The sequence below is a fragment of the Phoenix dactylifera genome, chromosome 17 (assembly GCF_051530095.1).
Source record: "Phoenix dactylifera cultivar Ajwa chromosome 17, Ajwa_hap1_PhDact_Kaust_v1.1, whole genome shotgun sequence".
Classification (NCBI taxonomy): domain Eukaryota; kingdom Viridiplantae; phylum Streptophyta; class Magnoliopsida; order Arecales; family Arecaceae; genus Phoenix; species Phoenix dactylifera.
This window is the reverse complement of record NC_143206.1, coordinates 12,496,135-12,522,692: the sequence shown is the minus strand read 5'-3', so window position 1 is coordinate 12,522,692 and position 26,558 is coordinate 12,496,135. Positions and strand designations below refer to the sequence as shown.

Here is a 26,558-nt window from a genome sequence, read left to right as displayed (position 1 = left end):
CCCTTTGGAGGCTGGAAGTTTCAAGGTAGCTTGCAAAATAGTTGTGTTTTTTTAGCTCATCGTTCCCTTACTGCTTTGCCAATCTAATGGTTTGGCTAGGGAACTTTGCAGTTGGCACCCTTGAAATGAATATGAGGTTACGTAAAGTAGCTTTATGCACCCCCAGTTGGAACTTTACGCCAATATCTATGTGCTCTATTATTTTTCAAGAAATAATAGAAGTGCATTCCTTGAAAGGGAAATCCACTATAAGCATAGCACATTTACAAAGATAATTTCCAGGAGTCCATTTGGAATATTTATCTTCTATCTTACGTATGTCCAGCAGCACACTTCAAATCATTTGAGAGTGTATGAGTGGCTAAGTATGGAATTTTAATGGTTAACTGAACTCTTGGAACTTCATTGAGGTCAAAGGGGATTTTGGGCTTAAGTGATATATAATCAAGCAGATCTTAGGGTGGCATTTGGTAGGAGCACAAGGAAAATGGGACTAAGAAAAGCTACGGCAGATGGCGTAGTTATACCAGGCATTCATACCAGATTCTGTTTAGTTATTAAATTTTTTAAAGTAAATTGAAAATTATAATAAACTGTTAAATTTTTTGAAATGGCAAAACTATCCACGACCAGCTATAGTATATTTTATATGATAATGTTAATATTTTAAATCTAATATTAATACTAAATAAAAATAATTCACACATCATATATCATATGTTACTAATAACAATATTTTATATGATTAATAATAATATATTATCATAATATCAATATTAAAGACTAATATTATATGTTTATAAATATACTGACATATATTTATAAGAGACATGCGAGACATGACCAGTTGTGGATGGAAACATGACCAAATGGAGTACCATCTTATCCTGAGTGCTTGAGAACACCTGGTTATGTTATTACATTGCAATACTTGATTAATACTTTGCAGCTCCGTTAACACACTCAATGTCATGCAAGGATAATATGATAGATGCTACAACACACTGCATGAACAATTCCACAACTTGCAAAATTTACAATGGCTGATGCTTATAACGGTGTTACGAAGTTTCGTTGCAATGAGGCTTCCACATATAACGGGAGAAACAAGTTGCATGTCAAGTTCTTATTAGCATTACATCCTCAAAGGTTAAGCTGGCCTTATACACATCATCAATATTACCATGCAAGAAAACCATTTATTTTTTGATCGAGTTAAGAGTTGCCTAACGAAGGAGCTTCCGGTTTCTCGATGCCATCCTCCACCTTGGGATTTTTAGGTTCCTCAGTTTGTTCAGGTGCATCCCGAATCTGCCAGGTAGATGAAGCCTGTCATTTCCAATGAAAAGAGAAACAAGACAGATGTAAAGCTCACCCAGTTCATGAATCGATACAAATATGTAAACCCAAAGTTCAAGCTATACTTTTTGAGTGTCTGTGAGGATGCAGTAGTTGGACTGAAGGAGGTTGGAATGAAAAAGTTACCCCTCCATCATACATGCAATACTAAAATCATTTAAGCACCAAAATATCTAGAATAATTGTTTACTTTGATGCATCAATCACCTACTCTATAAATGGAATAATTAAAACTTATAAATTTCACCAACAGAAATGGTATATGAGAGTAAACTTTTTAAGTCATCAAACATCCGGGTTACCCTAATTTTTTAAAATATACTGATGTGTTTGTGACTATATACACTTATACGAAGGCTGTTTTCAGGCAAGTGGTAAATTTTACAAAACAACCATGCGAATTGACATAATAAGTAGCCCAATAGAACAGGTCATGACACAATGGTATGACTCGTGTATAACAAAACTTAAAACCACCACCTCATGTATACAAGAATAATCAAAAGTTACAAATTTCACAGAAAACGGTATCCAAGAGTAAACTTTTGAAGGCATCAAACCACCTAGTTCCGCAGCTAGATTTTTTTATTGACATATTCGTGAGTTGTCAATGCCCATATGAGGCTGTTTTCCGGCAAATGGTAAATTTTACTGAAAATAACAAGATGATATGAATCAGGATAATATGAAACCCAAAGGAACAGGTCATTTCAGTAAAGAATTGATATATAATTTTATAATGTATGTAAATGGTTTGTCATACTGCACCATAATGCCCAGCATTGGGGTACCATATCATATGGTACCAGCAGCGAACCGATATTCGGTTTGGCGAGTGTGCCGAACATCGGATGCATGGTACTAGTGTGAATACCGAAACCAGTATTGCAAACCATGGTGTACACAACAGCCTAAAAGCTGATCATATCATACATGACACATTTTCGAAAAACCAGAAGTATGTGTTTTCTCAAACTCTTAGCTGTAATTTCAGAATGATCCCATGAAGCAAAGTAGATATCTCGTGCAAAATATAAAGTCTCAACCGAGATTTTAAATCCCGTGGGACAAGACTGTCCCAGTTTTCCCATAAAACAGGATGCACCGTCGTCTCACCACTTCTCAACACTTGGGATTGGGGATGTCCTAAGACATGCCAATTGGAACGTTGGGACAATGGCAGGGCAATCCTGTCTCAACACTTGGGATGGTACCCTATCCCGATATCCTACAGGACATCCAGCTGGGACTTAAGTCTTTGGTCCCCACAGTATGAAAAAGGACAATACTTACAACTAAGTCACTGAAGCTCATCGTGACATCATCTTGTTGCGTTTGAAGAGGGGTCCTTAGATCCTTGAATTCCTAATAGTATTAGAAAATGAGTTAGCAAACACATACACACACCACAAAAAGAAAGATGAAGGATTCAATCAACTTACTGATCTCAGCTGCCCAAGTTCAGTTTTCAGTGCCTTTTTGAGCTCTGAAAGCTCCTGCATGTATTATCACAACTAAAATCAGATGAAAACATAAGAGAACAACAAATTTAACCACACTAGCACTCTGACAATTAACATTGAATCGAAGAGGCTGCCAGACAAAATAGACAGTGCTAAATAGAAATTACAAACAATAACTGCTTATACAAAAATCACAAGCGAACGAGCACCTGCAAGGACAAGATGACTTATATGAAGCATCTCCAAAAATTCTGACACCACATATCTCAGGAAAATAATCCCCATCATATAAAAGACTCAGCAATGAAGCATCAACGCTATGCATACTAGTCAGAGAACTATTTGTAAGAAACATGCAGTAGAAGTGCAAAATAATTACAGGTAAACCAGCTATCACAACCCAGGAATCAATGTTTACATTGCTCCCACCGGACCAACTCGCGAGTTATCCTACCTACGAAAATACTCAAATGCCCCTACTTTCTGCATTGCCATGCGAAAAGATGTATGGGAATATTTTAGCTCTTGATGCTAAATGCATAAGTATTTTGGTACAATCATGCTACCGAACTTTACATCAATGACAAGGGCCGAAATGTCCCCATGTGTCTCATCACATTGTGCGCAAAACATGAGTCTATTTGAGTCTTTTCCTCAATAGGTCTGCTGAGAGTAATATTAGGACATACCAACCTCTCTTGACAACTAATAGTTACACCTCTTCCTTTCCAAACCTGTTCACAAGTTCCACCCTCCACTTCATATATACCAAAAATTACCATCTAAACCTTTAAAATCATCCCAGAGCGGCCTCCAATTCAGCTCATCTCCTTTGAGCTGTTTGGCGTACTGTAGTCAAGAGCTTTTCTTAGCACAGCACGAGAACACCAATATCTTCTACGTCATCAAGGTCGTGTTTCTTATGAAGATTTTCTTTTTTTATTACTTACAACATCAACCACCTGAAAAACCCATCCTCCAGGCTTTATTATTCTCTTTCAGTACTTCAGCATTGTTTTTAAAGGCATCCATATAGGACAACTTCATCCTGCCTATGCATGGGTGGTCGGTATCCCCTTACAAAATGAGACCTGGATCTACTTAAGAAGCTAGGACAAGTGGAAGGCACCTAGGCTTCCTAGAGCGACCTATGCAAGCACTCCATTACCAAGAGAGAAATTAGCAGTACTTTTATTTTCCCATCTTCCTCCTGCTCTTTCCCTTAAAAAAAAAAAAGAATATTGCAAAATATGGCACCTGGGTATGAACGCCTTTATTATCTCGGGTTCTTCCTTACTGACATGGTTGCAACTAACAACAGCTACAACCTACCATGAAATCATAGGAGATGCGAAGTACGGAAGGAAGAGCATGGTACTATTTACATAAGCTATCCACCTAGGTGACCATATGGTGCTTAATGCTTATGCATTCCATAGAATATACCTCCTAAAATTCCAATATCCAACTTTGCAACTCAGGGTGCTCCATCAACATGTACTCAAACTTAGAAGATTTAGAATTTTAAACTTCTATGAATGAAGGTTTGTAGAAATACGATCAAAATCAGGCTAGGAAGATTCCTTTCATGTTCCAAGGATACTGACTTTACAAATATGAAGTCACCAACAATTAGTAAATCTCTGTCACGTTGCCATTAGATCAAGTAAATTCTATCACATAAAGAGATAGATCCATAAAATCCATAATATTTATACCGACCTAATTCTTCTTGAGAATAAAATGGATGAAACTCAAGTTGTATTCCACATTCCCAGGCCCCTCTCTGACAACCGGACTAAAATATCTTATAACCCGCCCCAAACCCCGCACTGCATACACCAGTTTAAAACAAAACAAAAAAAAGAACAACTACTATAAGAGTGAATAGGTATTAAGTTAAAAAGTGAAATTAAATCTATATTAGAAAATCTTTCACAAATTTAAACCTAAAATTGTTTTAATGGTATGTCAATGTAATTTTTTCTTTTCCAAAAATAACAGCTTGTAAATTTTCGATTAAAGAACATTTTTAACTTTAAAAAAGGAAAAAAAAGCACTTTTAAAATTGTAAATTTATAGTAAGCAAACACTCACATCCTTGTAGGTCTTAACTTGCGCGTCCAACTTTGACCTCCAGTTTTGCAAGTTCTGCAGTAATGTATACCCTATTAGCAAAATAGCTCTTCTGTTAACCTAATCCGAACCATAACAAGAGGGATGGAAACACACTTCTTTCAGCCCTTGAAGTTTGAGCAACAACTCCGACTGTGATTCATTCAATTCCTGGCCAGAAACCACATTAAATTAATAACCCGCTGAAAGAACCTCAAAACACTTCCATAAAACACAAATAGAAAGACAAAAATTATTTAAAACGCACTGAAACTGTGTTTCCATCTCACCACAATCCGATCCCCTAGCGCTTGAAACTGGAACTTCTTCTGAGACCACAAGCAACAGATCCACCTATCTAATTAGAGACCATAAGACATTTAATACCAGACTGAAGTACAAAGAGAGAAGAAAGATGGACCCGAATGCAAGAACTCGAATCCAGGAATTTCTAGACAAATCGAAGCTTTTCAACTGGATCGAAGTTAAGAAATTCTTGAAGCTCACCGAGGGAGAGGGTAGAGGAGCCACGGCCGGTGGAGAAGGAGCTGGATCCGCGTCCGCCATAAGAGCCCTCTGCTAAGGTTGGGGTTTTACCCTTTTTTTTTTTCCTCCTTCCCCTCTCTTTACCGTGTGGATTCTTGATCTTCTCGCGAACTTTTTAGACCGGATAGCCCAATGGGCCAATATAATTAAAACTAGGGCTGATAAGGCCTTTGGGTGTACAAATTAGACGTAGCTCTGACCAATTGATTTTAATTAGGTTTAGCTTGGGTCTGAATTTATTTTTGGACAGGATTTAATTGTAAAAAAAAATAAATATAATATTTTGAATATATTTGGTTGGAAAAAGTTCGACAATGTAATGGAAGTGGGAATGGGTTACCCCTACTCTAGTCATTTGGTTGAGGGGAGTCCTATTCTAAGGGAATGAGAATGCCTTAATCCCTCAAAATTAAATTTCGGCTCTCCTTCAATATTCAAATTCTATTCCGCCAGATTTAATTTAAAAAAATTGATTTCCTAAAAATATCTCTCTTTTTAATTGATTTTCCAAAAATACTCCTATGATTCCGATTCCAAACATGGATCAAATGCATCGCAAGATGCAACCATTCCAATTTCCGATTGCGAGCCAAATGCAACCTTAAGGTTGTCATATGTTTACTTGACCAACATATGTACATTCTAGCTGGATAATCAAAGTGATGTTTGGGCAATGTGAGTTGCATTCAACATCTCATGCATTTTCATGTTTACATCAAGAATGCATTTGGTTCATAATCGGAATCGAAATAGATTGAAATGAGAATCGAAATAGCCATATTCCTTGATATGTTTAGTTCATAAGGAAATTGAAGTCAGAATGGGTTTTGAATTGAATAGAGAGGTATTTTTGTAAAATCAATTAAACAAAGGGATATTTTTGGAAAATCAATTTTAAGTAAACATGGCAGATTGAGAATTGAATATCGAGAGGAGAGTTGGGATTGGATTTTGAAGGATTGTAGCATTCCGATTCTCCTAACAAATAGAAATGGAACTGGAAATGGGAATGAGACCATTCCTCCCAACCCAATATTTGGAATGTAAGTTACTTATTTCTATTTCCATTTCAGAGCCCAGTTCCCTTCGACCAAACATATCTTTACTATGGTTGCAATGTATGGGCAATAAATAGACAGGGCAAAGAAATAAAATGTACACTTCCCTTTGTATCTCACTCATTCACAGCTTCCACACTCGAGAATGAGTGGATTCATAGAAATCTGATTACTTACGAGGGCTACAGGGCATTCAAAAGCTAGATATGTTAGAATAATTTCAAAATATGGGCTTACACTGATTGCATATTTTTGTTTTATAAAACGGGTTAGACGTATGACTCAGAATGGTACTGTGATTAAGCCCAATATGATGTGTGATCATTTTGTTTTATGGCCTTTGGTGCACCTTGGATGTATAGGATTGAGTCCTATTTATTGTGGTACTTTTGGTATGCAGATCAGGAAACCCAATTAGGGTTTTGGAGCCTTTAATGGAAAGGCTCCTCTATGTTTCCTATATATAGGCTAGGTCCCCCTCTCCTCTCCATATGGCTGATAGCTTGCCCCATTGACGGCTATCTTTTGTGAGGAGCAAGGAAGGAAAAATCTAGCCGCTATTATTCCAGATGATTGAAGATCGTATTCAATATGTCTTCCGCAGGTATATCTCTCAAACTTGAATACATTAATTATATTCTAAATCTTAGCATGTTATTATTTTTACAATTAACAAGATATTGTGACCGTAATACGTTGCAAAAGAGACGCTTCATTGGGAGAGTCTTTCTCACCATTTTTTTTACTTGAAATTTTGTAGAAATATTGAAAGCATTTTCTTTTGAAGATATGTGAGAAGTAGCTGACAATTCTTACCCCAGCATCCCTCTCCGCTAAAAAAGATATGGTTCAAACATTGATAGTGGTGTTATCACCTTCTTTTTTTTCTTGATAGGACACATCTCACTTCTCTGCGGAAACAAAAACACTTACCACAGAGGATCAGAAATCTCATGTATTTATGCCTTCACATTAACATGCTATACTCATGGACAACACCTTAATGCAAACTATGATGGTTAGTGAGCAGATCTGATGGGGTTGTTGAAGCTGGTTCATATTAGAAATTTTTGAAGCCCACATTGTTCATGCTGCTGCCAAATGGTTAAGCACATCTGTTCCTTGCCCAAAATTAAAAGGGGGTGGAAAGGCATAATCTTCACTAAACAATCCTTAAACTACAATTAGATATGGCCCGAGGGGGAATCTTCGACCGTCATTGGATGGATCAATGTTAGTAAGGAAGAGCTCTCTGTTTATCGCCTTTATTGTATTGGATATCTAGAAGGTGGGGGGAGCTATGTATCTCCTTCCAGGCTACTCATGTTTATCAGCAGGTCAATCATTGGTTGGCTATGAAATGTCTAAGAAGGCAAAGTGATCTATCTTCTACTTTCACTTACTAGAGCATGCCAATGGGGCTTATTTTGTGATAGAGTTTAGGACTAACTGAGACAATATAAGACTTGGGTCAGGTTAAGTTGCAGTGTCACAAGAGGTGCAAAAATGGGACTACTCACAAGCAGCTTGGGCTCATCTAGCTAAGAGGTCGCTTGAGCTTGGCTCAACTAGGAAATGAACAGCTCAATCAGGAAATGAACCAAGCTCAAACACGTTTCGGAGCGAAGGTCGGCTTGACTTGATTAAAGCTCGGATTAGAGCATATCCAAGCTATTTTGTTGAGTCTGACTTGAGTTGGAGCTGGGCTCTAGCAGCTTGTTTAAAAACCGAGACATGCCTGAGTAGCCTAGTACTGGGCTCAACTCTGCTGGCTAATTTAGCCCTAAGGACTTATTTGGTTTGTGAGAAGAGGAGAAAAAGTATGGTTAACAGAAAAATAGAGAAATGCCTCATATTTGGTTAGAGTTTTTAGAAGAAAAAAAATGACTTCCATATAGAAATATGATTCTCATATTTTTTTAGAAAAAAAATTTATGTGGGACATGAGAAAGTTCAATTACCACCGGGTAGAAATTAGGATATTTTTTTTTCAAAAATTTTCCTAAACTTTTAAATAGAATGTGATAAGATACTTTTCTTTATTAAGGAAATAATAGGTATTTTGTACATTTTTTTTCAGGAAAGAGATGCTCAACCAATCTACTTTTCTATGACCAATCAAATATGCAAAAATTACTTTTCTAAATATCAAAAACTCATGCATCAACTTTTCAGAAAAAAAAATATTCTAGCGAGAAAAAATTCTTTTCTCGAACCAAACAAGTTGTAAGTGTCACTAAAAGCCGAAGGAATTGCAAGATTGAGAGCAAAACAAGGTTTAACAGGGGAGCACCACTATGTCTACATGTAAGGTTGCTTGCTGACATGGCAATGTGTGAGCAGCCAGTAATATGGTCTGCTGGCCCATTCACAAGACATATGGCCAATCAAATGGGATCCCGTAGGCACTTACACAATACAAGTGTAAGCATTGATTTTTTTTCCTGTTGTTAAAAAGAGATTGAACTTAAAGACTATGAGGCATGATCTGTTCTCTTAACCACGGTTAAATCCAACTTTCTCTTGGAGGAGATACAGCTTTTCCATAAAAAATGGAAAAGTCATTGACAAGAGGAACTCTAGGATATTAATCCAATCCATTGTGCTCCAACAATCGAATCAAAACCACTTCCAACAATTTGGCCTTCCAACCTGCCTGACCTTTAATCTAGTGATCATATTTAAATATTTAGGCTTCTAGAGTCACAGGCTAATGCCATCTTATTATAACTATAACCTTTCTCCCTTCAGTCCCTCAGAATAACTTTCAAAAGAAGCAGGCATCAGTACATAATATAAGGTAGGCATCCAAAAGCGTACGTAGAAGAATAAAAAGGCCCACATAGAAGGATAACTGGGGACATAAAGAGGGGAATGATTCCTTGTTTGTCCACAAAGAGATTAAATTATAAAAATCAGGAATAAGTTTTCATCATTAGCTACAAATTATGTCGCTGGAGGTTGTATATATTTATACAATGGAATCTCCAAGTGAGTTGAGCATCTTGTGAAAGGGTAAGAGCCCTGGAAGGAACAAATACCCTCTCTTTACAACGTGGGGATTATTATAAAATGGTTTAGTGTCAAGGCAATTAAAATAGAGATCATGGATGCCCTTTTCCCCCTTGTTACTTCTCCTAGTTTTGTCTCCTTCTAACAACTAAACAAGATCATCAAAATAATCCATAACAATTATCGAAAAAAGGGTTTGGAGTAAGTCAAGCTTTGTTAAATACTTGATATATATTACTGCACTTTTAGAAGGGCAAAACTCACCATAGAATCTAGGTAAAATATATGGCATAAATCCATTTGTTGCTTCTCATCGATCCAAGCCTAACCCGACTCTACATACGTAGATGTCAATTCTATGCCAAAACATTAGCTCTGATTCTTAATCAAATTGTGCATTAATCTTGAGTTGTAACCTCCTCTTCTTAGGAGAGGTGTGAACCATGTCGTGCGTTAATCTTGTTGCTTGACCTAACTTCACTTTCTACTACATCATATTTGTTGCATAATTAAACTCAAACATCTTTTACGTTGTGGTATAAAGCCGCACCTTGCATGTCTTTAACATCAAACTGAGCATCATTCCACTTGACCTAATTGTTCTTGGGTTTTACTTCAACACGTAAGCAAGATTCTAGCTCTGAAACTGTTGATGACTAAAGTTCTAACGAAGTCTCATTATGAGTTTAGAAAAGATGGAGGCTAGCTTGTCAATGATGAAAAGAGGTCATCATCAGAATCTACTTGTGGGGGGGAAATGAGACTAGTCCTTTCAATTAGCTCCATGCTTGTATATAAGATGATGCTTGTCTTTCCCCTATAGACAGGTCCAAAAATTAGCTATCTACTGCCATATAATGCTTGTACATAGGATGATGCTTGTCTTCTCCCTATAGACAGGTCCAAAAATTAGCTAGCTACTTCCATATGGAGAGGAAGGGGTAAACCAATCTTTCATAATACAATACAAGGAAAGCTAGAGCTCTATGAGCCAATTACAACTTAAATGACGGACTATTAACCATAATAATACTAATAAAGAGAGATAGAGCTTTTCGAGCCAATTACAACTTGGAAAAACCAGGTGCAAAAGTAAAGTCCCAGCCAAAAGTTGGTGGTGCATGGTATCTAATGCTCTTATCCAATCATCAGTCACTTCAACTTCTTTCTCCATTCCATTCGAACCATTGACGGGGACTGTTATGGCTGCATGCAACCCTCGACCGTGACCTTTTTCTTTCGGAAAATCTTGTGTCGAATTTTAGTGTAACAAAAAAGAAGGCATCATATCTTGCAGAGAATATGACTCTTAATATCCAACTCCAGCAAACTTTTTTCCATCGTTTAACTTAGCCAAGAAAAGGTGCAAGATAGCCAATGCTAATGTATTTTCTCAACAAACAAATAACTGCATGAGAGATATAGAAGGTAAGAAAGTATGAATTACTTGGACTTCAAATTTTTACGTAGAATTTCAAATTATGTAATCGCATCGCTCGGTGTATCCATGCTGTCGTAAATATATATAAAGCCTAAGCAATTGTGAAGATAAACAAATAATTTGATTCTAGGAAATTAATTTCAGTCTCACTCGACTGGTGTTGAATTGTTTTGTTTTTCCATTTTTTTTAGATGGATATATCAGGATTTTTAAAAGGAGGAACAGGAAACTGCAATAAAAATTATCTATCACCTTCAATAAGGTTAGTATCGATGCTAGCACGATAAATGGACATATTATAAGTGGGGTTTGATAGTACCTTTCTGTGATAAGGCAATGAAAAGAGAGTATTGGCATCTTTTCATCTTTTCTGTCCATGTATATCATGTTCTTTTTGAGAAAATACTTGTATCTTATTCAGTCAGCTATGTCCATTCAGATGAGTCGGACAGATCAAGTAATTAAGACATACGCGTGACCTAAAATTAAGTAAAAAAGTGAGAAAGGAACCAAACTCTCGTGATAAGCTCCATAACTAGTGACAATGGAGTGATTTGCTCGAGAGAGAGAAATTCTCAACGGTTTATGACACACATATGGTGGAACCATAAATTAAACAATATTAGTGTTAGAGCGGGAAAGTGACTGCGTCCCAATGCAAGATATTGTCCGCTTTGGGCACATCGTACGCTATTCTTTGGAAGTCCATGTAGGTGCTAGCTCTTTGGGCACGTCGTGCGCTGCTCTTACGGTTTTGTCCAAAAGATGCCTTGCGAGGAAAGGGGTAGCTCTTCTTTAAGAACAAGAAAGTGACTGCGTCTCATTATAAGGTATTGTCTACTTTGGACGCGTCGTGTGCTACCCTCATGGTTTTGTCCAAAAGGCACCTTGCAAGAAAAGAGATGACCCCTCCTGAAAAGGCACAATTCTTTTCGCTACTCTTCCGATACGGGATTAAAGTTCCGAGCTCTCCCCCCGTGTATATTTGTAATATACTTTATTCCTTTGTCATGACGATGCCATATGGTGAGGGAAAAGGTTTGCCACATCGGTTGTCAAATCCTTGTCACTAGACCTAAGCTTGTCAAGCCATTCCATGATGGCCTATCGGTTAGGTTTTTGGTTTGGCACGTAGGCAACATGCTTCACTCCCATCCAATGTGCTCTCGAGAAGAACAATGGAATATTGGCAGGATTTGTTCTCTCTAAAACAAAAAAAAACAACAGTAAAACCGAATGATGAGGTGCTACTACCAATTAGATTTGGCCGAAGATAAGAAATTAGTACACTTTGCTTTGTTACAGTAAAAGAGTTGAAGATTTGCAAACCTTCTCATCGAGTCTTATCTTAAAATTATTGGAACTCGCACAAATAACATACTGTGACCAAGAAACAAATAAGTTATTTTCTGTAGGATCACATAATGCAACAAACCATGCATGCTGCCTTTCCAATCATCTTAATTATTTGCATGCAATGTTTCGTCTCAAAGTTAAAACTAATACAACAATATATATATAGTGGCAAGAAGTCCATAATTCCATTTTTACAGGATCGCACATGAGACAAACAAGAGAAGAGACAAGGAAAAACCGGTGGAAAGCTCAAGCTCACGCCAACGATAATATCTTTAACCCTGCAAAGGGTTAAAGTGGAAGGCCATCGTTTCTGTCATGGAGTCTACATGTCGATGACTCGGAAGGAGTCGCGATTCTTGACGACGATGTCATACATGTGCATGGACTTGAACTGGCTGAAATCCCGTGGGAGCGAGATGAGGTCGATCGATGAGCGCTTGTGAAACTGGAGGAGGTCAGGGTCTTCGTAGTATCGCTCCCACCCGAGACTGGCGAGCTTGCGCTCGAGAGAGGCGTAGGAGTTGATGATCTCATTGGCAGGAGTGTAGAGCAATACCTTCCGACGAACCGTCGAGGAGTGCTCATTCGCAGGGTTCTCCACAAGCCGCACAACTCCATTTTTGAACACCCAGACTCCAGACATCTCTTCTCACGGTAACCTTTCAACTGTTGGACTGCACAGAGAGAGAGAGAGAGAGAGAGAGAGAGAGAGAGAGAGAGAGAGAGAGGGTGAGAGGGAATAGCTGATGGGTTGGAAATGAAGTGTTCGTGGGGGGTATAAATAGATGAAATTAGGATAATTTTAATGCAGGAGATGGGTGGGGTAGACAAATTAAAGAAACACATGCATATATTGGCTATGGTACGTAATTAAAGATGTTTGCTCTGTGTGGGGTCTCAAGGATCGATACAAAGATGACACACTGGTATCCAGCGTCGGACGCATGTACTGTTACCTTAGAGGAACCTTTGATGAAATTTCCATGAAGATAACACTGGTAATGTAACAAGCCGGACCTCACCCAAAAAAGCTGGATGAAATGTATTATTCAGAGTTCAAGAGGAAGCTGATTGTCTAATAAAACTAGCACTTCCTTAAAATCTTTTGCGAAGAGTTCAAACTTAACATACATTGCTTGGATCAAATTAATGCTTCAAATTCGAATCCATTGTTATGCAGCTCTTTAGGATTTTGTCGTTCCGATGCCAAATAATGCAGCGGTAACCGAGGAGCTACATGCTCTTAGATTCTTTGAAAGAAGATAATAAAGAGATAGGAGAGGGATGAGAAGTGGAAGAGAGAGGAGAAGAAAGGATATATGGAATCGATCATAAGAAAATCTATAAGTCATAATTGTTCAGCATTGGAAGCTCTCTTACAGCACTTAGCAAGCCATATAAATAGACTATTGATAATCTATTCAGACCCTACATTAAACTAAGGAACTCTTAATATGACTAAAATTCCAAAATTTAGAATAAATTTGCTGTTGAATTATAATTTAAGATTTCAGTTACTTTTAATCCAGAAAACATGGAATTTAATCAAGAGCAGAATATATCAATTGTAGATCTCAAAGAGTCCTTTCCAACTAGCCAAGATCATTAGAATCTGACATCTATGTGAAAAGTTACGCTTTCCAGAAGTCTGCTAGTTTCATGTGGATTTTGGAAGGCTTCGATCATTGGATCTAATGTACTTCCAAATTTGTGCTGCATTAGAGAGAATTTAGGATCCTATAATATAAAACCTAGTGTTAAAAATGATTAACAATGATAAATCATGTGCTACGTACTGATGTCTTATTAATTACAAAGTATATCAAACATACGCTTGGACACGCACACCCATGCATGCACATACACACACACACGCAAACAAAGAGAGCGAGTGAATACGAAATGGACAGTATTAAAGCTAGTGCGTCAAAATGGTAAGAGCATACAAAATGAAGAATCCAAATGATTAATAATGATTTCTCTAAAAAAATTAATAAACATTTACGTTTTGATTGTTCTGAACCATAAATCAAATACTGAATTAATTAGATGCAAACAAAATATGCATCGCTTTCTAAGCATTTTAAATATCTTAAATCATAAACAGTGGTTAATTAAGTGGCTTCTTTTTAACAAAGAATATCTTCAATATATGAATCACCAATTCAATTTATAATCCTATCCTCTGAAGAGCGGTCGAATTTTATCTTGCTCCTTTATATGTCTCAACTAACCTGCCAATAGGAAATCCATTTTGAGATACTCCATGCAACCACAAATACCAGAGTACGGAATCAACACCATGCGATCTGTCCCTCATCATAAATTAATTAGTTATCACCATATCCAAGCAATAGCAACTTGATCGAAGCTCAGAAGATATACTAAAGTAATATGCAAGGTGATCTGAAAAAAGTGGAGCTTCACAACCAAGCTCTCAATGTTCTCATGTCTTTCTACTCTTCGCGTGCGTTTACGTGTGTCTCACGGTATAGACTCAGAAGCCCCTTGAGAGAGAAACGCAATTCATAACTTGATTCTCCGGCAATTAGATTGCGAGATCACTGGTGTGATGCGACCTCATGAGCTGAGTGGATTTGGATGGCCTTCTCTACCATACATGTCACTTCCCACCTAAAGTTCTAGGGATCATTTCACGTGACACCTTTTGCCCCATATCCCCAATTCCATATCTTTCCCGTCAAATCCCGTCATGTCATTGGCTAGCATCCCATGCTCCATCCAATCCCCAGGAACCCATCAAAAGACTAGCCATTCTAATCACCACAAAAATAAAAGAACAAGATAGATAGATAATAAATTAACACACAAGAAACCACAGCATCTATTGCCATAACATCAAGCAATGCAACCAAGTATTACAGAAGCAAACCACAGACGAAAAACTGAAAACCAAACGACTCGTTGTTTGAAGACTTGCAGGCCTGGAAAGTTGGTAGTAGTATTAGTAGTAGTCTCTCTTTGCGTAGTCTACACATCAATGACCCTAAAGGATTCGCGATTCTTGACAACGATATCGTACATGTGCATGGACTTGAATCGGCTGAAGTCCTTGGGCAATGAGATGAGATCAAGAGACGCGCGCTTGTGGAACTGGAGGAGGTCGGGGTCATCGTAGTATCTCTCCCATCCTAAGCTCATGAGCTTGCGCTCGAGGGAGGCGTAGGAGGCGATGATCTCGTTGGTGGGAGTGTGGAGCAATACCTTGCGGCGAACCGTCGATGACTGCTCGTTCGCAGGGTTCTCTACCAGTCGAACCACACCATTCCTGAACACCCAAACACCAGACATTCTTTTAGGTTTCTTTCTTGCCGATGTATAGAGTGGGAGAGGGAAGAAGGCTTCTGGGGCATATATATAGATGGAGTTCGGTTTGGTAAACGAAGAATGGGAAGGAAAAGAACAAGTGGGGGGGTACTCTCAAGGAACATATTTCTGATAATGTTTGTTCTTTGTGTTCTTCCAAGTGGGGCCCCTTTTTTTTTTTTTTTTTTTTTGAAAACGGTAATTCATATAGCTCTAACTTGAGTACATCCAACCAAATCCAAAGAAAGTAAAGAGTACAAAAAAGTGGGAATGCCAGCTACAGATGTCCAAAGGAACTCCCCGGAGTGCCGGGCAACGTAGGAGGCGACTCAGTCAGCTGCTCTGTTCGCCTCCCGATACACATGTGCTGCCTGAAAATCACCCATCTCCTGAACAAAACTCCGGATCTCCAAGATGAGCGGGTGACCATCACCGTACCTATCCGCACCCCGGATCCAATCGATCACCCAGAAGAGTCTCTCTCGAGATGCACCCGCTCGGCGCCAAGGACCCTCCTCGTAAAGGATAAGCCCTCCCAAGCTGTAACAACCCAGGATCTCACCCAAAATGGCTAACCAGAAGTTATTATTTGGGTTCCTTGATCCTGTATAAGTACCCAAGATCTACCCAGCGAATAACCGATGTGGGACTAAATACACGCCCGCACAGGTCCTCACATACTCCTCCCGTTCAAGCCCTGACGTCCTCGTCAGGCTAAGGGTTCATATCTATTCAAATCTAATCACAAACACCACGATTGGCCCGTAGTCAGCCCCAATAGATCTGTGCTGCAGTGTCTCCTAGTCCACATAGGTTATGGGCCGGGTCCGCTCTGATACCATTTGTAACAACCCAGGATCTCACCCAAAATGGCTAACCAGAAGTTATTATTTGGGTTCCTTGATCCTGTATAAATACCCAAGATCTACCCAGCGAATAACCGATGTGGGACTAAACACACGCCCGCACAGGTCCTCACACAAGCAGCCCGCAGCTCAGCCCCAACAACGGTGAGCCCTGGTATGCGTCGGCCCCCAGCGGCTATCAACCTGCCCAGGGAGTCTCTGATCACAAAATCCACACCTCCAGAAGCACCGTCCATCAACCGACTACCGTCAAAGTTTACCTTGAGATGACCAGGAGGTGGAGGCACCCATGAAACAAGGGCGAACCTGGGCGCTGTAACAGCGGAGAGAGTACCTCAAATGTCCCTGGCCGTCCTAGAAGAGTACAAAGCGGTAGCGCCGGTGACCTCCCCTGTCTGTAGCACAGCTCGATCCACCACCGTCCTCGAGAACCAAGTGGGGTCTTAACCTACGTACAAAATAGGCTTCTAGGGTGTAGGTGCTGGTTGCACTTAACCCTCTATAAGGCAGCCATTGGAGATTGAAGTATCTGGTCATCCAGATGAATCTAGCTAGGAACAAATCGTGTTTGAAGTGCAGTTAGATCATTCCTTTAAGCATGTTGCAAGCCCCTTGGAAGTTTGATGACAAGTTTGTGACGTTAGTGGGGTCGGATTGCAGCCCTTGTGTCGTTGATCAGAGATCACGCCAATCCTGACAAAATCTGCAACCAGTATCAGATGGTCATGGTGTCGCGAGCTTTGTGGTTGCAATCGCATTCGAGCAAAGTTCCTCGTATATGAGCTTTATTTTCACTATCTCCAACTTTAAAGTGATTGATTCCATCAGCTATCGAGCATGCTAACGGATAACTTTTGTACAGTATTTTTTTATCAAATTGTCGGAGAATTTGTGCGGAGAGCGAGCATGGAGGCATCCTACAGCATCCAAGCAATAGCTGGCCAAAGCAAGCTACCTCCCATTCTTGCTTATGATTCAAAGAACTTAGTATTGTCTGCCTTCTGCTGCTAGTTAAAATATAATAAAACAAGATCATACCATAACTTAGTCTTTAATTTCTAGCGATGTATAAGCGCTGTAGGGACTTCAATGCTCATTGTTAATGGTCATGAGTGTAAACTTCAACACTTGGATGGATTTGCTCTTGTGGAGGTATTTTTTGGCTTTTTCCTCTCTATTTTTTTAAATAAAACTTAGTTAGAATAAGATGCTTGGTTATCATAATATAAAGGTCCTTTCTCGAAAAAAAAATGATGCTATAAAGGTTCTTCGCACTGGCTTTTCGTTTGGGCTCGGTACGTAGGACCCAAGAAAAAGATTCTCCAGACTTTTTATTTAGGTTTGAGTGTACATAAAATGTCAGATTTCTAACTAGAACTTCTTAACTCATTCTCACTATTTTTATCTTTCTTTTTGAGCACAACTCACTATTTGCCTGACCCCTCCACTCTTCTTATCACCCTCCAACTTTCATTTAGGTTTTATTGAGGACGTAGCTGATGTATAACCTTTCTATCGGTGCGAAGAGAAATTAATACCCTCATTGGGTGTCCAACCCTCATAGCTGTGGTGAATGCTATCAGGCTCCATCTCGGTTTATATTTTCCGGTGGAAGGGGTTTTCTTTTTTATGATTTTTTTTTAAAGTTTCTAACACATCACTCAGGATATCAACTCAAAAGCATGCATCAATAGTTTTCTCTTTTTTAGATTTTTTTTAAAGATTTCTGAGCCACTTTAGCATGATTCCAATTTCTTTTTCTTTGGAAAAGAAAAAAAAAAGAAAGTCTAGAATTTCTTCTTCACTTCTTTAAAAATATGGACAAGCCCACTGTCACATTTCTGGACCTTGTCCAAAAAGATTAGCCGAAAGATATTTGTTGGATTTTTTAGTCTTGTATAAGCACCCAAGATCGTCTCGGCAAATAACCGATATAGGACTGAACACACGCTCGCACAAGTCCTCACATACTCTCCTCATTCAAGATCTAATTTTTTCGTTAGATTGAGAATTTAAATCCATTCAAATCTAATCATAAGCACCATAATTGGCCTGTGGTCAACCTCAATAGATCTGTGCAGTGTCCCCTAGTCCATATAGGTTATGGGCCCGAAAGGTATTTTTTGGATTTCTTAATCCGATATAAGTATGCAAGATTTATCCAACGAATAACCGATGTAAAACTAAACACACACCAGCACAGGTCCTCACATAGTCTCCTCGTTTAAGCCTTCACATCCTCGTTAGGCTAAGGATTTAAATCTATTCAAATCTAATCACAAGCACCACGATCGGCCCGTGGTCAACCCCAATGGATCTGTATTGCAGTGTCCCCATTCTATATAGGTTATGGGCCGAGTCCGCTCAGATACTATTTGTCACAATCCAGGACCGCGCCCAAAATGGCTAACCGGAAGATATTTTTTGGGTTTATTAGTCCTGTATAAGCATCCAAGATCTCTAAGGTGAATAATCGATGTGGGATTAAACACACACCCGCACAAGTCTTCACACCGACCAAGTCAACCCAAAAAAAAAAAAATGCTGTGGTCCTCTAGTAAGATTGATGCTCCATCTAGATTGGTAGATGGGGGACAACAAGGTTTTTTTTAGGACAACATTGGGCTACATGCTTCTTTCGACTGATCTACTCATCTTCATTGGTCCCTCCTAACAGAATTTAGAATTTTCCTTTGTTCCCATAGCTTATAATTGAGTCCCTAGGCTTCTACCTTGTGACCTCCCCCTAGGGCTTTAATCAATATCAGTGCTGATGGAATTTTAAGAGGTGGCCCTCAACATGAGTACCAGAGCCCTGGCGATGTGGAGGCCACACGTTGAAAACTACAAAGGATCTAAAGTCCTTACAATATTGAAGTTTTGTATTTCAAAAATATTGAACAAGTTCAGTAATATTGATCCTTTTTGTGGCTCTTTTTTCATGAAATGATTTTTTCCCCATTTTTCAAACTGCATAATTTCCCTGTTTCATATCATGCATAAATACTTACATCTCGCAGGTACTCCATTTATCAAGATATAAATCAACTAACTCAATCTAAACTTATATCAAATTTCTTGGTGTGATATATTGTCACGCCTATACGTCTTGAGCATCGTGCACTCTTCGTGATAACCCAGGAACCCTAATTAATATTTATTTATACCGAACGGCTAGATTGTGTCCCCCAGTATAACAAGATTACTTAGGACAAACACTTGAGGTTAGATGCAAACCCCAGGCTACCGCCTTGTTTGCAATCTTACATGAGAACCACCTTGCAAGCTAAAATATATTAAAAAGCTCTAACAATACCATCAGCAATACATGATATCACCTTCTTATCAAGCACAATTCAAAACATTTTCAACATATTTGAGGTGCATGAAAGCGACACGTCAAAATTTGTCCACAGAAAAGATTTTTTTTTTTTTGTTGGTACAACGGCGGCTCACATGTAACATGTGTGAATGCAGCCAACAAAATCAGAAAACAAAATGCTACATAGAGACTCTGGCACCTAGCCCTGGTCTACCCAAGTGAAGTCTTCCAAGTGGTGAGCTGCATAGGAGGCTACCCAGTCGACCGCCCCATTCATCTTCCGGCAGACGTGCGAAGCCTGATGGGAGGCACACTCCCTCAATAGTCCATGAATATCGCGGAACAGCGGCCGATCCTCGACTAAGCTATCTCAGCCTCAGATCCACTCGATCACTGTGGCCGAGGCTCCCTCGAGGAGTAAACGGTCCACGCCCAGTATCTGCCTCACAAAGAAGACACCCACCCGCCCAGTATCCGCTCAAAGCTCGACTAGAAGAAGAAACTCTTCTAATGCAGTTTTATTACTACAGAAAATAAATAGAATTTTACCATTAAATAGTTATAAGCATCGACTCATAACAAACTATTTTTTCAATAGTTATGTTCGGCAAAGATATATATGTTCCCAACTGATACAACTAATTGCTGGAAGGACTATTACCTACGAGTGTAGTCCACTGAAAATGATATGTATTATTTTCTGTAAAAAAAAAAAGAGAGAGAGAATGTATCTAAATGATAAATTTACCAATGTATCAAATGAAAGTCGATTATAAAATCAAAATTCAATCGGCAAATGAATTTGCCTGTCAATGCCAAAAAAAAAAATGCAAAATGAAAACTGAGAACTTAATTAATAAAATCATTAGCACTAAAGATACATCGTTTAATCAGACTACACAACTTATCCCAGCATAGACGTACTACGTACGAGTTGTTCATATGTACCTATCAACACAATTCCATGTCCTCATACCTAACCTAAGCAGTAACCATGAAAAGACAAAGGCTATATCCCAATGAACCAAAAGAGAGTTCTATTTCCATTCTGTGACATTGCAACCATAAAAGATGCCTAGACTCGTTCCTTTGCTCCTCATGACAGCTCCAGCTACATACCGTAAGAAAATATAAAATATATAAATAAATTTATTTTATTTTGTCAACTTAAATTTTTGAGATAAACGATAATTTTAATATAGTATCAGCACGCGCAGAAGTTCTGAATTCGAATCATGTCTTCGCTAGCTTAAGCTTTTAGAACAAGTGGTGATTTTAATATATACAAATCAAGCAAACATGTAAATTAATCTCACGCGATTCAAGTAATTAACCCTTAAAATAACACCTTATCAAATTCAAAACCAGATTCATTAATGTTGAAAGTTTTCCTTTTAATCTTGAAACTCCTTATCTCTCTTGAAAGTTTCCTTCCATATCATGCAATTCATTCTCAGTGGCTTCAAGTCTTAATTTTTCAAAGGGTTACCATAGAGAGTAGACCATAGATGATATACTAAGGAAACCATATATAAAGAGTGGACCATAAGTCATAACTCGGTTGGCGACCAAGCAACAAGCACTTGCTACCCATGTACTGCATTTGCTGCAGTAAAAAATCAGAGTAACATTCTTCCATCATGAGTAAACAACTGTATATGCTGCAATAACAAAGTTTCATGTCCGCTATTATCTCTAACAAAAGCAAAAAAACAGCCAGAACTTGTATAGTTAGCATCACTCAAATCAAGAATAGATAATGTACCTTAACTTGAGATTAATAAAATTTCTTAAGAACATGATAGATTCCATTTGGTAGACATTGAGATGTTGGGTAAAACGGCGTCCACGATGGTTGCAGCCGCTGGATGTCTTTTTTGGTTGCAATGGAACTAGATTTTTTTTTTTATTTATTTAGGAAATGAAGACGCTGGGAATGAAGGCAGATTTTCTTTTTTTTTTAATAAGGAAACGAACGACGCCAACAAAGAAAAACCCAGTTTCGTGAAGCTTTATCTATGGTTCGTAGGACAAAAAAAGCTTCTTCCCCACGGCGATTTAAGAAGATTCGGCTATGGTAATCAAGTGGTCCGACACCGGCACAACAATGCTGACAAGCAATCTCTGTTCTATGATAAATTCAAATTAGCGAGAGGGTATGGCGGCTCCTTCCTAGCTACCCATGTCTACCAGAAAGTGAACAGTACTGCCAACTGGATCGCTTCCTTTACAACTCATCATTTTGGAGAATTTTTTTTGAGAAACAAAGCATTTGTTTCTTCTCATTCTTTTTAATTTTATTGGCTGCACTCATGCACATTTTGTATGAAGTATAAAAAAATATTATACAGAACAATATAGTTTAGTAAAAATAAATATTTGTCGAAAAAAATTATTGTTTTATGCATAATTTATGCTCTGCTGGGATTATTCACTGCAAAAACCTTTTTTTTATTGTACGGGTCCGCACTCTAGGATGGTGGCAGCAGGTGGCTGCCAGTTATTTGACACGTCGGTTCGGAGGCAGAGTTGCGAGCGGCTTGGGCTGGTCTTCGATATGCACGGTGGTATTGCAGGCCAGTTCGATCATTCTAGATGGTGACTTGGCCACGATTATCGGGTGAATTCGGAGGAGGAACGAGGGGTGAGAGTACAAACCACTTTCTTATCCGAGACATAGAGATGATGATGAGAGATTGGGGGCCTTCCAGGCCTAGCATGTATTCAGAGAAGCTAATGGGGTGGCCGATTGGGTGGCTGCCTACATGGCCCACCACTCAGGATACACCCTTTGGTCAGAAAAGAGGAAACTGCCACTGACACTCCGTGAGTTAGTGTATTTTGATTTTATTGAGTGTATTCGTACACGCATTGTATAAGAAATCCGTCTCAGCAAAAAAAAAAAAACTTTTTTTTTTTGTTTCTTGTAGTGCGTGGGTGGGGCAGACAAGCAAAACGCAATTTGGACGACGAATCTGGTTCGGCATTTTTGTTTTTAGCAATCAAAAAGAAAAGGTGACATGCACCGTGTATGCACACACAGATATGACTCATGATATGTTACCAAGGGGCGTTACTATTGCATCCCACACGGTTCCCTCACATCACGGCTGACATGGCACAAGGCAATTGGTGAAATTCACAAACAATTGGTGAATTAAAGAAAGTGATGGTTAGAGAGAGAGTGATGACGCATGAATCACACCACTCTTGTATAAGGCAATGAGTTTTTTTTTTGTAATGTAAAATCTGAAAAATTATAGATAAAATCTCTAATGATCTTTTTTTTTATTTACTTTGAAGTGATTGCGGCAATATGAGTATCCATGAAGAGACCAAAAAATAGTAATATTTTTCTATAAAAACTATAAGGGTAAGAACACATATAACATAATCCAAAAGGCAAATTTTCAAGCTTCTCCTATAAGCATTTCTATTGTACTTTTTTTCTATCCCTCTTATTGAAAGAATTATATATATATATATATATATATATATATATATAAGCTAAGCTGGACACATCCTTTAATAATATATCCCCTTTGATCGAGGAAAAGGGATAGCACTAGCCTATCTTGCGGTGTGTCCTCCCTCTTCTTTTCTTCAAAACCATGATCCGGTTGTCATTTCTACATGTGAAACTATGTAAAGTAAACATCCCTTAGGGTTTCGAAAAAATGGGAGATGGCCATCGAGGTGGTAGCACAGTGAAAACAAGGCTTTGATTCCAGCGGATGACCCAAGTTCGAAACGTGCGGGCGTCGATTAAATGTGGGGACCGAAAGCCTCCCACTTGGTTTGCCCAGTGGAATCGTTGTCTCGTTCCCCGATACTGAGATGGCGCTGGGGTGACGTACTCACACGTGGGTGTTGATCCCGGTGGGAGAGCCCACGGGTCGGAGAAGGTACGTATAAACTTGCGGCCTGTATCGAACATTCCCTAGTGAAGGGGGGCCAGTGGGAGCTGCTACGCGGGTGAAGTTCTCCTCTCCCCCCTCCTATTTTTTTACCAAAAAAAAAAAAGGAGGGAGATGTGCAACAATGTGATGCAATATATTATAAGTGTCCATTTGGATTATGTTTATGCTTAACAGCTAATGCAAGGGATATGCAAGACCAAAACAAAGCTAAAGTTAATTAAACATTGGCAAGTTCTATGCCTAACTTTATTTTTTAAAAAAGAACCATTAAATGTAATTATGATGAGCTTGATTTGCGTCACAATGAGAATAAAGTCCATGACATTTGGAATGTTGCATCAATTCCCTCGCCAAAATGGCGAAGAGAATTTGTAAAGTTATAGTCATGTCCAAAAAGGGGGATCAATTCTATCCGAATAAATAAGATAAGAATCATCAAGGCGCTATCACATGTGAATGTCACGTGTGACCGTGCTTTGCATATGTGAGCTGTTCATCAATTCATGTCAATTGAGTGTAAAGAAGGATACTTGCACTACGAAAAAACAGTAGAATCCGTACCAAATCTAGCTTGTCGGAGGACTGACATTAGGATTTGGACCGCTACCTTTGGCCATGTGTCGAAAGCAACATGATCTTCCATAGCATTGGCCGAGCCAACAAAACACATTGATTACAATCCAAGATTTAGTTCCAAAGATGTCTTTGGATGGAATCTGTTGTGGTTCAAATTTGGCCCGAGGGTGACCATGCCGGAGGAGTCGAGGGAGCAGCCAGTGGTTGGAAGAAGAAGATGAGGGCCACCTCCTGCACGGCGGCGGCGGCGGCGGCGGCAGCGGACCTGCACAAAGCTTCACTGGTATTTCCGATAAGAGCCCTCCGATGATCAAGTTAGAGTGGGATAAATTTGGTCTAGCCAAAAGTTTCTTAGAAGTTACCTAACCGAGCTATTTGTAGTCCCAGTGGAGAAGCCCAGGTAGCAGAGGCATTGTCCGCCCTCATCATGAGAGGAAGATGACTCTGAGTCGAATGGCGCGCAGCTAAGACTGGCCAGTAGCGTGTGGTGCTGTGCGTTCTTGAGAACGGTAAAGTGTTGACAGTCGTAGCAGGGTATGGCCGGAGTAGTCATGGCGTTGTCCTTTGACTGTCGAGGGCCAGCTATCGAAGCGTGGCGTGGTGGCGTTCCAATATACGGCTACATAAGAGGGTGTGGGTGCACACATGGGTGTGGTTATTGGTGAGGCCGAACCCGTTAAGAGGTCGCATCATGCATTTGGGGAGGTCGGCTAGTCGGATATTGAGGATAGCTCGGCTTCCTGGGTTTCAGGTGCGCTCGGTGGAGCGCCCCGAGCTCAAGGATCGGGGCATACTACTGAAGCTGGTCGCCTCGAACTCGGTCGAGGCGAGTCGGCGAACATTGGAAGTCGATAGAGCTTTTGGCGGAGTCCGAGGCCGGTCTGATTCTGGGCCGCACCGAAGATTCAACCGTTCGGCGTTGGCGTTTATTGGGCCAACATTGGGGCGGCCTTTTTGTTGTGGGTTGGACGATCCATTTCGCCCCCCATCAGAATCTTATCGAGGAGCTCCAAGAATTTGAGCATATAGGTGTGATGTTATTTCTAGCAGTGATTCCAAGAACTTGTGACATGGAGCCTCAATGGAACTTTGGGCTTCTAGTTGTATTTGTTGTAGTAATTAAATAGCTTGAGAAGGTACCATGGAGCCTCAATGATCCATTAAGTTTTAGGATTGTTTTACTACCATTGCTCATGAATTGAGTTAAATTCAAATTTATAATGAGAAAAGCAATCGAAATTGAAATTCCTTTTATAGCAAAAAAAACAGTGAGAAGTAGGAGCCATATACTTATAGCATCTTCGTTAGAAATGATATCACTTGATAAAGAAGCAGTAAGAAGTAGGCAAAAATGTGACAGGACCCCAAAGGTTTTCAAATGTATATATTATCTAGTTTGTTTAATTTCAAACCTTGTTGATAGGGGCCACAGTTACTGATTAGGTGGTAAAAAACACTATTACAAGCGAAAGAAATTTTAAAATCGAAAATATATTTTGAATAGATCTAAGAATATTATAACTATTTTTAAAAAAAAATTCATGGTGCATATGGAAAACAATAACTATAGATAATAATAAGTAAGATAAAATTGATGAAAATAATAAGAATTTTCAAAATAACTTATGAGCGGCTGTTGAGTTATTATACCATTTTAGATTATTTGATAGTTCTCCTTCTTGAAAGCAACTAATTAGTGAGTCAAAACTTGCCCAAGTGGTAATACATTTTTGCTTACCACTCAAAAGTTATAGATTCGATTATCAGACATGCCTCTTTTAAAATTTGGAACTGCAAAATTATAGTGCAAGTTAGTCTCTCAAAAGAAAAAAAAAAAAGAATTATTTTGACAGTCATCTATGGTATTAACTTTTTTTTATTGGTTTGGGTCTTTTTTTTTTTTTTTTTTTTTTTTTCAGCAGATGAATGACATCTCGATGATTCGGTAATATTTTGGTGTCTCGATGATGTTCACAGAAAACGTAATATTATTTATAAATATTCTGATGCCGAGGGCCATAAGCGCATCTGGTGTAGTGGTATCATAGTACCCTCCCACGGTACTGACCGGGGTTCGATTCCCCGGATGCGCATTCCCAATTCGGTTTACATTTTTTTCTGTTTTGATTTAACCTTTTTTTTTCAGATTTTGTTCTTCCCTTTATTTAACTTTCAACCCTAATTTAATTATATA

General features: G+C 39.0%; 3 protein-coding genes and 1 non-coding gene across 6 annotated transcripts; 1 reads left to right on the top strand and 3 right to left on the bottom strand.

Moving 5' to 3' along the window:
• Positions 1-1,033: 1,033 nt before the first annotated feature.
• LOC103707281 (uncharacterized) lies at positions 1,034-5,597 on the bottom strand. 3 transcript variants are annotated; one of them, XM_088713598.2, is made up of 7 exons: positions 5,445-5,597; positions 5,228-5,263; positions 5,055-5,108; positions 4,920-4,973; positions 2,802-2,855; positions 2,653-2,724; positions 1,034-1,329 (listed from the first exon to the last, which is right to left on the bottom strand). In XM_088713598.2, exons 1-7 carry the CDS (start codon positions 5,502-5,504, stop codon positions 1,216-1,218), a joined length of 444 nt encoding a protein of 147 aa, XP_088569724.2. In that variant the 5' UTR covers positions 5,505-5,597; the 3' UTR covers positions 1,034-1,215. The 3 variants fall into 3 exon arrangements, with proteins under 3 accessions (XP_088569724.2, XP_088569722.2, XP_088569723.2); XM_088713596.2 differs by having other exon boundaries at positions 5,228-5,266; positions 5,445-5,596; XM_088713597.2 differs by having other exon boundaries at positions 1,034-1,311; positions 5,228-5,266; positions 5,445-5,596.
• Positions 5,598-11,950: 6,353 nt separating this feature from the next.
• On the bottom strand, positions 11,951-13,884 carry LOC120112954 (flowering-promoting factor 1-like protein 1). Its single transcript, XM_088713461.2, has one exon. It carries the CDS (start codon positions 12,994-12,996, stop codon positions 12,676-12,678), a length of 321 nt encoding a protein of 106 aa, XP_088569587.1. The 5' UTR covers positions 12,997-13,884; the 3' UTR covers positions 11,951-12,675.
• A 918-nt stretch (positions 13,885-14,802) lies between these two features.
• On the bottom strand, positions 14,803-15,781 carry LOC103707282 (flowering-promoting factor 1-like protein 1). Its single transcript, XM_008791707.6, has one exon. The coding sequence runs from the start codon at positions 15,663-15,665 to the stop codon at positions 15,345-15,347; it is 321 nt and encodes a 106-aa protein (XP_008789929.1). The 5' UTR covers positions 15,666-15,781; the 3' UTR covers positions 14,803-15,344.
• A 10,605-nt stretch (positions 15,782-26,386) lies between these two features.
• On the top strand, positions 26,387-26,457 carry TRNAG-CCC (transfer RNA glycine (anticodon CCC)). Its single transcript has one exon. It is a non-coding gene; the product is annotated as a tRNA-Gly (tRNA).
• Positions 26,458-26,558: the final 101 nt, after the last annotated feature.